At 38.5% G+C, this 14,342-nt stretch overlaps 1 protein-coding gene across 2 annotated transcripts in view; it reads right to left on the bottom strand.

Annotated features, from left to right (window-relative positions):
* Positions 1–831: 831 nt before the first annotated feature.
* Positions 832–14,342, bottom strand: part of ncanb (neurocan b) — a 92,933-nt gene continuing 79,422 nt past the window's right edge. For both annotated transcript variants that reach the window (XM_058400265.1, XM_058400264.1), the window contains exons 11-15: positions 12,441–12,599; positions 9,590–9,672; positions 8,947–9,091; positions 5,017–5,199; positions 832–4,837 (exon numbers count right to left, since the gene is read on the bottom strand). In XM_058400265.1, coding sequence (XP_058256248.1) covers positions 4,719–4,837; positions 5,017–5,199; positions 8,947–9,091; positions 9,590–9,672; positions 12,441–12,599 — 689 coding nt within the window. In that variant the 3' untranslated portion in view covers positions 832–4,718. The remainder of the gene's footprint in view (positions 4,838–5,016; positions 5,200–8,946; positions 9,092–9,589; positions 9,673–12,440; positions 12,600–14,342) is intronic.

Below are 14,342 nucleotides of genomic sequence, written 5' to 3' on the forward strand. Positions count from 1 at the left end.
ATGGTGCTCTGAAATGATATGACATGCCCTCCAAGGTGTATATACCTGTACACGATATAAAGGGGTACTGAAAATCAATGAATAAATGATTAGGAGCCCTCTGTGACTGGCTACATATTGCAATCTGTTCAGTGGAGACAGATAAGGTAGGACAATATGTACTTTTGAACCCTTTGAAGATATCCAAAAGAAAAGTCAGCCAAACAAACAGCTGCAAAGAGTACTTTGCATTTCAAAAAAGGCTTTTCAGTTCAGTATCCTATGCTCTTTGTTTCTTTGGAAAGTTTTCTAAAGAAGTTCTCTGAAAGGGAAGCCCCCTGTTCAATGTTCCCTGAAATGGACCAAACAGAGTAACTTTTGGGTGCAAGAAGGTTTCTTAGTTTCGTAATAATACTATAGCCTTAGATAGAAAAAACCCTTCTTTGGTTCTTCAAAGGTTCTTGCATGGCATCCTAAATAGGTTCTATTTGGAACTTTCTCTGAAAAGGAACCTACATAGAAATCAAGATGGAGATGTAGCCTTATAGACTTATTCAATCTTCTAAATATGTTTGTTAAACATTTATTACAATAACATTTTCCAAAGAGGTTCGATTGAGAACCTTTTCCAAAAGGATTTTTAGAACCCTCTCTTACAGAATAGTGTTTATGGGTTCCCGCAAATGCTTCCTAACACTGTAGTAATATAATACGGCAAGCACTCTTAGAATAAAAGCATTCTGCAAACTTTAAGGGCTCTCCAGCAGGGATGATAAAAGGACCCTTAGGAGTTTCGAATTTTCCAAGAGTGTTGATCATGTCATTATAAATAAGTGAAACCAAAACAACACGTAAGAGCTGTACCGATCCAGCCAAATGATTTTAATCGATCATTTGTCAGAGAAAGAATGTAATACAACGACAGGACTAGAATTCATCAGAACACCTAAATACTGATCAATACACATGGAGCACATTCACATAGCCTGACTCAACAACAGTAGCTAGAACAGAGAAATAACACTACTGAAAAAGAAAACCTGGGAGAACATTAGACCATAGAAACCATAATGTCTCTTCGAAGATGTTAAATGTTGTTTTAAAATTGAAAATACATTTTTTCCCCCCCAATTTGTCTTTCCCAGGTTTATGCTGGGTGGTAAGTCAGACTGTGTGACTGTGATCCATAACTCTAAGCAATAAACACATCCAGATTTCATTAGAAAAAACAGAAATGACAGGAAATGAAAAGTAGAAAGATACAGGTTATGTACATCACAGAGGTGAGGAGTGGTGCAGCAGAGCTTTATACATCATCAGAGTGGTGGCTGGTGTATCAACTAAACTCATGCTTGAGCCAAACCTTCTCTTTTCAGAAAATGGCGTCTAAAACTAATTTACTAAATTGTTCTACAATTGGATTAAGACAAAAAACGGGTTTGATGCAGCTTAGAAAGCCAATAAGAGCACCTCATTTGAAAAATTTGCATGAATCAAAAAAGAACAAAAACTACTGTAATGAGCCATTGTAATGAGACTAAAGCTGATACTGACAAAGTTAATCAAGGCTTGAAGTCAAATATGTACAATAACTAAAAGCAAAATGTAAATCTGTGCTTTGATTAACCACCTCTACAGTCTTCTGTGTGAGATGGGGATTAGTCGACTAGCACTGCTGTGATTCTCTGCTTGCATAGTCTCTCTGACAGTCTGAGAGATCTATCACAAGTGCACATGCCAGTTATAATACTGCTAAAGAGCTTGTCTATGATTCTTTTGCTTAGTAAAGGGCAAATTTCAAAATCAAACATGACAAACATTTAGAACTACCTGTGTCATTTAGGTTTGACTCCTCTTCCTCATCTTGTATCTTCCCCCTTTATAAAAGACAATACAATAAGGAGATAAGCTCCATACTCTGCTCATACCGAGTGGCGTAGTCGGCAGATGATAGATGGGCAACTCTAACATGGAGTCTAGACAGAATAGAGGACACTCCTTTTCCCCTAGCTCACTCATGCCCTCCTTTTAAACACCTACAATACAAATACAAAAAAAAAAGTACATGTCTTTCAAAGTGTGCACTTCTGGACATTTCGATAGCAAATATTAAACCAAGACCTTTGAAAACGCCGCTGTCTGTTTATGCACGGTTTAATATCATATTTCATAGGAGACAAATGTTCCTTAAATGGGGCCATGATCCAGAAACCTAACTAGTTTGTGATGCTGCCCCAGAACCATCTGGGATTTCAATGGCTCTGTAGTAATTAGTCAGAAGTGTTGCCCCAGGAAGCCTCAGCTGACTCTTAGAGCTTTGAAGAACACTCTCCAACAAACAGCTATGAGCATCCTCCATTTAGAGACTCATTTTCATAATTATGACTCACTCTTCAGCCTGCTGTTATTCATCTGACTCGCCTTCATGGTTCTATAAAGAGTTTAAAGCTATTTATATAACACAATATGAAAGAAACGAGTGGTCATGTTTGACAAATTTCTATAGAACCAGAATCTAATTTTTTAGCTGTTATATTCTAATTCTTCAGTATGTGGTTTAATTCATTCTAATGGCTTCGAGAATGTCGGCTTTAAAAGCAAGTCGAATGCAAGGCTTTGAAGGCATTTTTCCTAAACATGTCATGAACTAACATCTAAAAGTCACTGGGATGACTTACTGTTTAAATGTCCATTATGCCATCATTCAAAAGCAGACGATGAGGAGATAAGCATTAATTAAGAATGCTTTGGAAAGAAAAAGCATGTTTTTCCATCACCTTGCACACGTCCTTGTCACTGACAAGCTGAATAAAGGCAGTGATGTAGACTCGAGCAAAAAGAATGCGAAGTGGGAAGTGTAATCTCTAGAGGAATTGAGGGAGGACAGAAGGGGAGAGATAAGCACAAGCAGTGCTGGCATATGGGGACAGTGTATGAAAGCATGGCCCTTTTCTTCTGTGGTGAGCATGAGAAAAAAGACAGAGAGCTGGTGCAGATCTTATTCCAGTCAGCTGCTGCAGCCTTCTTTGGAAAACAGGACACGCACCTGGTCCTTGGAAAAAAAAAAAAAAAAAAAAAAAGCAGAAAAGTTATCCAAACCACAGTGAGCCCCTAGTACTATTTCGATTAGAAACACAAATGTTGAGTCTCTTGTGGCCACTTTCCTTACATGCCTCTCTAGACAGTTTTAACTGTATGACCCGAAGTGTAGCTTAAAGTGGAATGAGGCCCCTATACCACTGAACATTTAATCCAGAAGCCCCTTTGGCATGCACTTGTCACTGGCATGAGATTGTCTGTGTTTAGTGTTGTAGTGATCTATCCTGTTTAATTCACTCCTGAACTATCTAAATCAAACTGAGAAGCTAATTACAGGAAAAGGGCTTTACTCAAAGGATGACACAAATCAGTGGTTTAAATGGGGTACGATTAAAAGTGTATGTGTTCCATCACCCTCTCATTGTCTTTAACTTTATCATTTTCACACTTAGTCACATACAACTAGTCACATAACAATTTTCCAACAATGAGTGGGGAAATCATTCTGCCTTAAGACCACAGCTACTGTTACCCTTAAAATGAAATATCAATCCAATCCATCAAATATAGCATAGCTGTTATATTAGAAGTATCTGACCTTCATTAAAAAATGTAACTCATTAGGAAATGCTTAGGCATTGTGTGAAGAATTGCATTAATTGTATACGCAGTAAAGAAACACATCTGTTGCTTCAAAAAAATAATAAAGGTATTGACAAAAGGAACCCTTGTATTTCAGAATTAGTGGTGCAACCGAAGCATCACATTAAAACACTCTCTCTACCAGTCAAAACGATCTTAACATTTAAATGCTTTTGGGAAAAGAGACTCTGTCTAGTCTTGCTTTATCAAGTGTGCTAACTGTGCAATGATGTCTCATTACTCATATCATGCTAATCAAGGGATTTTGGCTATTAACTATTCAGGAATACTTCAGCACATGTTAAAAATGTAAATGTTGAATAGTGCAACTAATATGACTGACTTTTGGCCCAACTATCCTTTCATTTCTTTAGTTGATCTCTGAAGTAGAAAGATGAAAAAAAGAAAGAAAAAGATTCCTCTGTGTTGCTGCTTTTGCAAAAGATTTGAAACACTAAGACAAAACAATGCTAAGCAATCTTGACTAAATCAACTGATCATAACTCCTCTTAATGAAAACGCTACAACCTAATCCGAATTACCATATAGTTAAAGTAATGCATTACAAACTGCTAACCAAAGTTAACAAAGATCAAGAAAACACTCTCAATATATGAAAGTTATATGGGAGTAAATCATGAGCGTGATCTCTTGACTGTTGATTCTGCATTTTGAAAATGAAATTCAGTACTTTATGTACACTTTTGTACCAAACTGCCACCTCTAATACCTGCTTATGTAAAAGTACAGTACACAACCAAAAAGAGTTTTCAACCCTTAGGGGTGTGAATGGACTCCCTTGAGTAGGCTCATTGTAAGTACAGTAAAATGATGATGGACCGATTAACAGAGTGAAGCTGACAAAAAAATAAAAAAAATAATAAAAATAAAAACCAACAACAAAACATTGTAGTCATTATAGTCTATGTGGGGTCTAACATCGACCCTCTGATCACAGGTTTGAGGGATAGAGGCTGATGAAGAAAACAGAATGTTTTAGACAGTGCAGGAACAAGGGGAACTTCATTGGGACATAGAGGCATGGGTTTTGTTTTTGGTTAGAAATGGCCATGACCCTCTTGTCTACCCCGATGACCGCCTGAGCCATGTTTCTTGTGCTTTCTGCGCTCATGATGAGACTTATGATGATGGCGTCTGTAGCGATGGGATCTCCGGGCTGTGGAAGAGATGGAAAGGGAAAGCAAATTAGCACAGAAAAACCTGTCCGAACTGCTGGAGCACTTCTATAGTGATCTTTAAAAGGCCAAATTATGTTCATATATAATTATTAAATATATAATATGTAATTTGTTCATATATACACATGCAAATATGTAATTCCACACAGTCACTTACATTTCGTGCAGAGGATTTTGGGATGGTCCCATTTACCACTGGCGCGGCACTTGGTGGTGGGAATATGGCGCTGGAGGAACCCATCTGCACACTGATAACGCACAACTGAGTGGATATCATAGTGTGAACGCTTGCGGCCAATCAGGAAAGCATTGTCCACTAGGGGTGGGGGGCCACACAGCACTGCAGTGATAGAAAAAACATCCCAGTAACAACAATGACATTCAAAGTGTGTTATACTCTCTCTCTCTCTCTCTCTCTCTCTCTAGATCAAAACAACTGGAGTTTTCTGTCTATGACACCCTTTGACATCTGTTTTGAGAAAACATAAATATAATTTACCAAAATGTATTTAGATTTATTTATTTAGGTTACTGTTATCCAATTACCTTGGATATCTGCCTGCAAAAGGTAAGACAGCAGTATAACAAACACAGTAGTAAGTGAAGTCAGTCCGCCAGCCAGCTATATGTGATTTCTTCATGTAGGATTTGGTCAAGTCACTGGACTGCTACGAGCCATAGCGAATTTAATGGATTTAATGGAGCTTAATGGATGGTGCTGATTATGCTGATAGGTGACTACACACTTCCCATCGTCAACTTATAATTCCTTGATAAACTTCTTATAATTAGTACATGTGTTGAATATTAAATGAAATGCAAATGAAATCAATGAATAGCAGTGCACTTAGATAGTCTGTGTGTTTGTGGAGATGGAATGGAATATTTAATTGCAATTTTCTCCATATTCATGTTCTGTGGTAACCAAAAGGTTTTTAAAATGTTTTAACTTTACTTCTGATTGGGATGCATACAAAATACATGTAGTCCAAATTTCAAAGGGGACAATGACAAAAGGATTTTTACCAGGTCACCACACATGATCTTTATTCTTTAGTGTTTATATCTAGAAATGGTTAAATATTGCAGACATTTCATAGTGGTAGTCAAGAAATAAACAGCACAGGAAAAGAACAGGAAATAATTGTACCTCCACTTGGCCTCAGACACATACTACTGACATGCCATTACTTACATAAGTCATATATCTGTGCTGGTTGAGCTTGTCTATAAGATACAATGCTGAACAATGGCATGCGTCAAACAAAATGCTTCAGCTTATTACTCAATTTAAAGCATTTTATTCATCAACTAAAGTAAAACAAATAGGAAAGGAATGTATTTATAAGGGTGAGGAATGTGATTCAGGCGCCAGTGACAACATGAAACAGAAATGCATTTAACTGGTATGACGTGTCTTATTTCCGGGAACAAAAGAGTGCACCATATTTTCAAGGCTACAAGAAAGTTGCAGAGGTAAAACGTGACAATATTATTAGTGGCTTTTTGCCCACATGTACAGGATTCAGTCAGGTATCTGGAGATATTTAGAAGTAGGCAAAAAATCCATGCACTTTGATGGAAGATTGCAGAAAGAGTCTTTTTAAGTGGACGATACTGATGAACTGTGCACAATATGAGCAAAAATATCCAAAAAGCAAAATGAAAAAGGTTTTCAGCTCAATGAGGTCTTGTAGTTCTTTTCTCTTTCCTTAGATGGCAGTCTTGTTGCTTACACTCTGTGTCTCGCTTTACTGAGTCTGCAAAATTAAACTGACCCATGTCTGCCATGGTGAGAAAAATCACCACAGGGAATGCAAAATTAAACTGACCCAAGTCTGCTGTGGCGAGAAAAGAAGCACCACAGGGAACTAATTTGCAGACAGAACACATGTGTTCACTGGTAATTTCCTGACAAATATCCAAACAACTCCTCCGAACATCTTTCCGACATTTACACTGAAAATCTACTAAAATCTATGACCGTTAACGTCATACATTAATTTATATCTATATGGACTGTTATTGTTTTGTCTCAGCTGTTTCTTTTGAGATAAAATTTCTTTATCAACCACAACAACTCTAGAACAACAATCAACACCAATGCTTATCTGTTATCCTTCCAGAAAATCAGATAGAATTAGATAAAATATCGATCTTAGATATGCATCATCCAGCAGCAACACTAGGTTCTCAAAATCCCACTGCCTCCATGTGTGAACACACTACAAGAGCTTTGTGCCTCTGTGGAGAGGCATGCAGCCAAATGTCATGTAGAAAAGCCCTACTGCTGCAGAAAATACAAAAGATTAAATCAATATCATTGAGAATGGGTGCATGAGACAAAGATCCAGAGTAGTTTTTCCAGATTCTGCAATTTAGTAAAAAACATTACTCTGTTCATCATCCTACCTGGGATGTTATTGCTGGACAAATAACACATTTACACAGAGCTTATTGTGCCTGGATGGAGAATGGAGTCATCCTCCAACTGTTGCTCCTGAATAAAGCTGTAATTTCACAGTTAAAAGTAAATTATAGCATCAGCACCAGGGAGATTTTTGAAAAATAATGCTGTATGGTGTTTTTCAAATGCCTCCAGATCCAAGCAAAATACTTTAGGATGCTTCCTGCTGGCTTTATAGTGCTGTCAAATCCTGGAAGGTGATTTAATATTATAGTCACATGTAGGACATTGCCTTACTGACTCAGGTTTTAGTACCGCCTTAGGGCAGACAGAGCTTCTTAACTGCAGTAAAAATCTTGTAGACTGGGTGTTCTGTAAGCTTTATAAGAACACGCAATGCAATGAACATCATCTGTCTTTTAAGAGAGTCTATACTGCAAAAAAGTGACGTTTTAGCAATTGAAAATATATTGAATATAGCCAAATATAATATTCCAATAAACCATTTTCCCCCACAAATTTCAAGCAGGAAATACATCTCCCAGTAGAATCAAAAAATAAATCTTGATCTTCTAACATCCTCACTGATGTGCTCCACTCACCAAAACACCAGAAAAAAGCTCATTCATTTAAGCATGAAATGTTAAATACAACATGCTCCTTTTGGTTTATTTATTTCTGAATGACACGAAGCACCTTGACCCTGTGGTGCATGCTAATCTTTTCCAAATCCTACCACCTGCTGCACACTGCATGCAAACTGATAATATGATCTGGCTGTTAGTATACCACAACCACCATCAATAATAATAATAATAATAATAATAATAATAATAATAATAATAATAATAATAATGTGCTATTGCTATTAGAGAACACCACAGCTCACAGCTGAAATATTAGCTAAAGACTGCGATTCCTCAATTACTTTCTATAGTCATACTGTGGAGCTCCATCATGTTCAATGTTGCTTTTTAGCCTCGTTAATTTGGCCTTTGAACAAACATACATATCATGGGACTGGACACCACACAAGAGCTTTCATTTGGCTGGTGGGCTAGCAAATGATTTATAATTTGTCCATCTGTCCATTTGCACTATCCAGCCATCAGGAAAAGGTGAGCCAGTACTAGTGTAACAATGCATGAGCGCCATTTGTAAAAAACGTTAGATGCAACCAGAGTAACCATTCAGAGTCCTGCCAGGCAGCCAAATGTGGCTATTCTGCAGGCTCTGTCTGCTCCATATGCAAATCTTCAGACAAAATGAGTATAATTGGCCCACAAAGGAGTGAACTGAAGTGCCTATGGTACTACAGAAAGACCACAAACTACTTCGTTATAATGAAGTTTTTAAAAAAAGGCCCTCCTGACAAAGCCTATATCACACCCTTGCTGATTCCCAGACTGACTTTTATCTGAAGAGGCACAGCAGAAGGAAGTATAGAAAGCACAGGTCACACTCTCCAAGAAGCAGATGAATGATCAAAGGTGATTGAGGATGTGATATATGATAAGATGAGACAGGAGTTCGAACTGATGCATGGAAGTAGCATTAATATAAGTAGACAGCAAGTATTCAAAAGTGTCTTGAAATTTGTAAATAGAAAAACAACACACATATAAGCAAACAGCATGCCAAGCACACTTCTTTCCCTCTCTCTCCTTCTCTCTCACACACCTGTGCCTTTCTTGCAGATGTAGGGCAGCTTGTAGTTGCAGGGCACGTCGTTCCATTTGCCATTCTCATGGGCGATCATCACCACACAGTCCTCTCCTCCCGCAAAGAAATTATCAGGCTGGTTCTCCCTCCAGTTCTCATATTGCTGCAGGAGGCATATAGGATATTTTAGACACAAACACAACCCCGTGACTTTCCTAGATGTTTAGCACATCCTGTCACATACTGAGCATTTCACAAATTCATTTCCATATACAGCAAATGGATTTGAGGTCTTGGATATAACCAGGATTTCTGGCATTACAAAGTTTGAAAAGTGAAGTATTTTCTGGCATAATTTGTCTCAGAGCATGCACTAACTGAGTGCTGTGCTATTTAAAAAGCCTCTAAATTGCACAAGAACAGAAAAATCCCACCATAGGCAGTTTTTGATTAAACACTGCAGCTGTCTCATGTCTTGACCCAACCTTCTGCTTTCTTTTTAAAAGATTCTGCAGTATAGCTGTCTTGCTTTTTTTCAGTCAGCAGACTACTCATCAAAAAAGGCAACCGAACAAAAAACCCTGACAAAGGAATATGTCAATCAAACAAATTAGATGGAAACATCTACTGGCAGACAAGTGAGCTCATGGCCTCGCCTCACCAGATCCATGTTATCAGTCCAGTGGAAATCTTCCTCCACTGTCCTGTCATTCAGACCAATCCAAGTGTTTTCATGGCTCATATCTGTAACAAAAGTTCACACAAAGTTAAGCAAAAACAGATTTCTTGTTCCGTGTTAAATCTCAATTTAATACTAAGACTTTTTAAAACCTAGTTTCCTCCCAGTTTAGTCATAACCACTTCCCACCCTCTCCTATTGATTGACTCTGGGAAGGTGAGTGTTTGCTTCCTCTAACACGTGTTCAAACAGCAATGCAACATCATCGGGTAGCTAAACACGCTTGAGGGTGCTATTATATGTGAGATTGGATAGTAATCTCACTGTGATCGACAAGATAGCAAACAGGGCTAAATTATATCATCTTGGAGGTATCAGGATTCAATCTTGTAATCTCTGAATGAGAAGGGATTGCTGTGAACTGAAGAGTCAAAAACATAGCATTTTATGCTGTACTCTATGATTACCCACAATCTCAAACCAGCTTCACAACCAGTATCCAGCAATGACTTTTTATTCCCCTATAAAATGTTTCCACATCATCCAGGACTTAAAGCATACATTTTTGTGTGCTCATAACACAGACACTAGCTGCCAATAATACACGAGTTTTACATGCTGATGTTACAGTAAGCCTGGTCTCCATAAAGAGAATAAGGATACTGGAGGAGAAAGAATAGAATTTCAGTCACAGTGTTGGAGATGAACATCATTATAAGGACCATTCATCTTACTAATGGCTGAGCTTTTTTTTTATTGAAGGTGTAGAGACTTGTGTTTTCTAGATGATTAAACACATCTTTTTGGCTCCCGAGTGGTGCAACAGAAAAGCGTTTGTCTAGAGCTTGGGAGTTTGATTACTTAAAAATGTCACGGCCATCTGTGGCTGGGAGTCCAAGAGAGCAAAACTGGCCATGCTGTCTCCATGGGAGAGATGGCATACTCTCTCACCCTATCAGTCACAGCAACACTAGCTAATCATGAGTGTATGTAGAAGAATTGATGGATAGCACTTTCCTATAAGTGTGTTATGTTGTCCTGTGATGCTGCATGAGTAGCAGTTCAGAAAGATGTGGCTGGTCTTACACATCTCAGAAAAAGACTGTGATAGCCTACACCCTCATTGAGAGGTAGGTTTAGAATAGCGCAGAGCTAGGAACTGGTGAACAGCAAGTGTCTCTACCATGTCATTAACTGTAGAATGGCCTGGTAATGCATGCAAACTGTAATCTTATGTTCTATATATTACACTACATTATTGACAGAACTGTACATTGTAAGAATATTAATGCACATTATACATATGAATAAAGGTCGGTTCACACTTTTAACCAGCATTTAGTCATGCACAAATGTATTTTTAACCAGCATTTAAATGCCCAGCAGCTGAAACATACTGCAAAATCATGCTCCCATTTGTTTAACTGTGTTTTTTTACGGGAACATAAACTCCAGACATCCACCCAAGTCTAGTAAAAAATAACATTACTCTATTAAAAGCAATTTATTTACAAAATAGTCAGCAGTATAAATGCTTTTAGGATACCAACACTATTTGCAATTCTCATTTCAAATGTGCATAATTACTTTCTATTTCACTGCCTCCCTTCGATGCTTTATATTTAGCCACAATCTAAAGATAATCTCTAAGGCCTTATTAACTATACATTTGCCTATATATATGGAATAATAAATGTTAGACTTTTGGAGTTGTGCTGAAGCTCTCAGACAAGGGGCTTTAACTGGAGCATTTTCATTGATAAAAACAAACTCTGAATGTTCTGTCTTTTTTGGAAATACATATTATACACTGATCAGGCATAACATAATGACCACCGACAGGTGAATAACACTGATTATCTCCTCATCATGGCATCTGTTAGTGGGTGGGATATATTAGGCAGCAAGTGAACATTTTGTCCTCAAAGTTGATGTGTTAGAAGCAGGAAAAATGGGCAAGTGTAAGGATTTGAGCGAGTTTGACAAGGACCAAATTGTGATCTCCAAACTGCAGCTCTTGTGGGGTGTTCCTGGTCTGCAGTGGTCAGTATCTATCAAAAGTGGTCCAAGGAAGGAACGGTGGTGAACCAGCAACAGATTCATGGATGGCCAAGGCTCACTGATGCACGTGGGGAGCGAAGGCTGGCCCGTGTGATCCGATCCAACAGACGAGCTACTGTTGCTCAAATTGAGAAGAAGTTAATGCTGGTTCTGAAAGAAAGGTGTCAGAATACACAGTGCATGATGGGTCAGGGCTGTTTTGGCAGCAAAATGGGGACCGACACAATATTAGGCAGGTGGGCATAATGTTACGCCTGATCAGTGTACATATACTGATTTAATTGCTGGCCTAGATTGTACAGTTTAGCTCAAACCTTGCTTTTATTATTATTATTATTATTATTATTATTATATTTCTTTGCCCTGGACTGCAGGTAAACTCAGTCAATCCATAAATATTTAATTAACTCTTTATTTTAAAATTCTGCACGTTCTATCCGACTATTCAACTGAATCTATTGGGACACCTCTACTTGAAAAATCTGTCAGTATTGGAGTTCTGACTTCAAACTATCATTTTAATGACCTGGTTTTTAATGTCTGGACAGTTAAAAAAATCAAAGAATGCACCAGTAACATCAACTTTCATTTGATATAAATATTGACATATCATTTGAACTTAATTGAATTAAATGGCCAATTAATATCACCAAAGAAGAGCTAACTGGACTTAATGTATTAGACCTGCACTGTAAAAGAATATCAAAAGACATGTTAGCACATTAGAATGCCGAAGCATTCTACAGTTTCTTAAATGAATAGAGTGACTAACTGTTGATGAAGTCCTGCTCTTCTCTGGTGTGAATGCTAGCCAGATGGCCGTTGTGCTCTCTGCAATCTTTTTCAGCATCTTCCCAGTTGAGTCGGTGAGTAAAGTATCTGTAGCAATGACCGTGGAACTTTCTCCAGTTATGATCGCAACCCTCAGTGTCTGCAGGGAGAGTAAAGGTGAGGGACAGAGAGAAAGAGAGAGAGAGAGAGAGAGAGAGATGTGGGAGGAAGGAAGAGTTCAGTTAGTTCCACTGAGAAGCCAATGCCACTTTCCATTCTTTTGCCAATGACTCAATTGTCAATCAACTACACTAAAAAGACATGTCTAACTGTTTCATTTCCTCTTCTTGCCATCTATGTTCTGGCTCTCTAATCCGTGTCTGTGCACTTTATGAGTGAACAGATTAGCATTAGCACAAAAGACAGCAATCCAGAGAAATGTCTTCCACTGCTGTGCTCAATGGTTAATTAAGCCCTGTCACATCCTTGTCTGAGCGTCTGAGCAGGCTCTCTCCTACCCTCTAGGGCTTTGAGCATCTGTGCAGAAGAGGAAGCGTAATCTGTACGCTTTTGTGTGTATGTGTGTGTATTCACACGTGAGAGCGTGATTGTGGATGAACACATACTGTATGTCTGTGCAGGTTTTAAATTCAAGCCTGTTTCAACACACTGGACAGCTCATCATTTTAGGAGGCTCGGAGCACTGCACCACCGCTTTCTTCCAGCAAATCTAAAGCGACACCTGCAAATTGGCCAGTGCAAATTGGGCCGTATGGGCTGTGATTAGCATGCACGGCTGTAGATGCCCAGACTGAGAGGAAGGTGTTATGAGCCAGAGTACTGTAAAGTAAAAAGGTGAAAGAGACAGGCAGTGCAATGTGCCTTCATCAGCTGATGTAATTTTCTCTGTAGTATTAGTTCTCCTTCTCATTCATCACATATCTGAATACTTCCAAAGAACATTTATACAATGTAGGCATGACATGGAAGATAAGCTGCCTTTGTTCTACTTCAATAAAGTGTTCAGCAGTGTTACTGAAGTTCTGCTTGATGGTTCCTAACTTCATTTTCTATTCTCTCTACTATGAAGCACAAAAAAGAACCCAATAATTCTGCATAGTTCTAATGGGTGCCAAATGGCATGCTTGCCTCACACTGTTGGGATGTGTGGTTCAATTCCTCCAGCATTTATTTTGTTTACTTATATGTATGATATGAAGAATACATCATATTTCGGTAGCATGTTAGCTCTGTCCCTAGGATGCAAAATAACATGCTGTTTGCGAAAATACACAGCATTTTGGTTCACTTCCTGCAGCCATGTTGATTGCTGTGTTCTCACCTGCACAAACAAAACACACCTGGTTTTGATTCAAATGGACTAAGTGCTGCATAGGTGAAAGCATCCTAATTCACCTTTTCCTACCTAAACGTTAAAACCTGTCAATGACTGTAGTGTAATGACTGAGAGACAAGACAGCACCAGTATGTCCTTGCTCATCAGGAGCCTATTAATCACAATAACAGAAAGTGAGAGAAACAGCTTTGTCTCTCACATTAAGAGTCTTGTGGTTACGAAATAAAAAGCTGGTGTTACACAAGCATCTCTCTCTCTTCTCTAGTCCATCACTCACAGAGCACAGAACAGCAGTTTATTATTGTCCTGTGGGAGCATGTCCAAATCAGCTGGCTCCAGTGGAGCCCAGCCCGTTATCTCCAGTAGCAGGAGGAGTACAGATACAGGAAGCTATACAAACTATCATAAGCATACAGCGTGAGTCAGTGAGAGAGGGAGTGCAGAGTGGTGTACTCTTTCTTACCTTGGTTAACCATTGGAGAGCACATGCTATAGGCCAAATAAACGACTCCCTTCTCCATTTTCTTTTATCATATATATATTATT

Source organism: Hemibagrus wyckioides, linkage group LG10, assembly GCF_019097595.1.
Source record: "Hemibagrus wyckioides isolate EC202008001 linkage group LG10, SWU_Hwy_1.0, whole genome shotgun sequence".
Classification (NCBI taxonomy): domain Eukaryota; kingdom Metazoa; phylum Chordata; class Actinopteri; order Siluriformes; family Bagridae; genus Hemibagrus; species Hemibagrus wyckioides.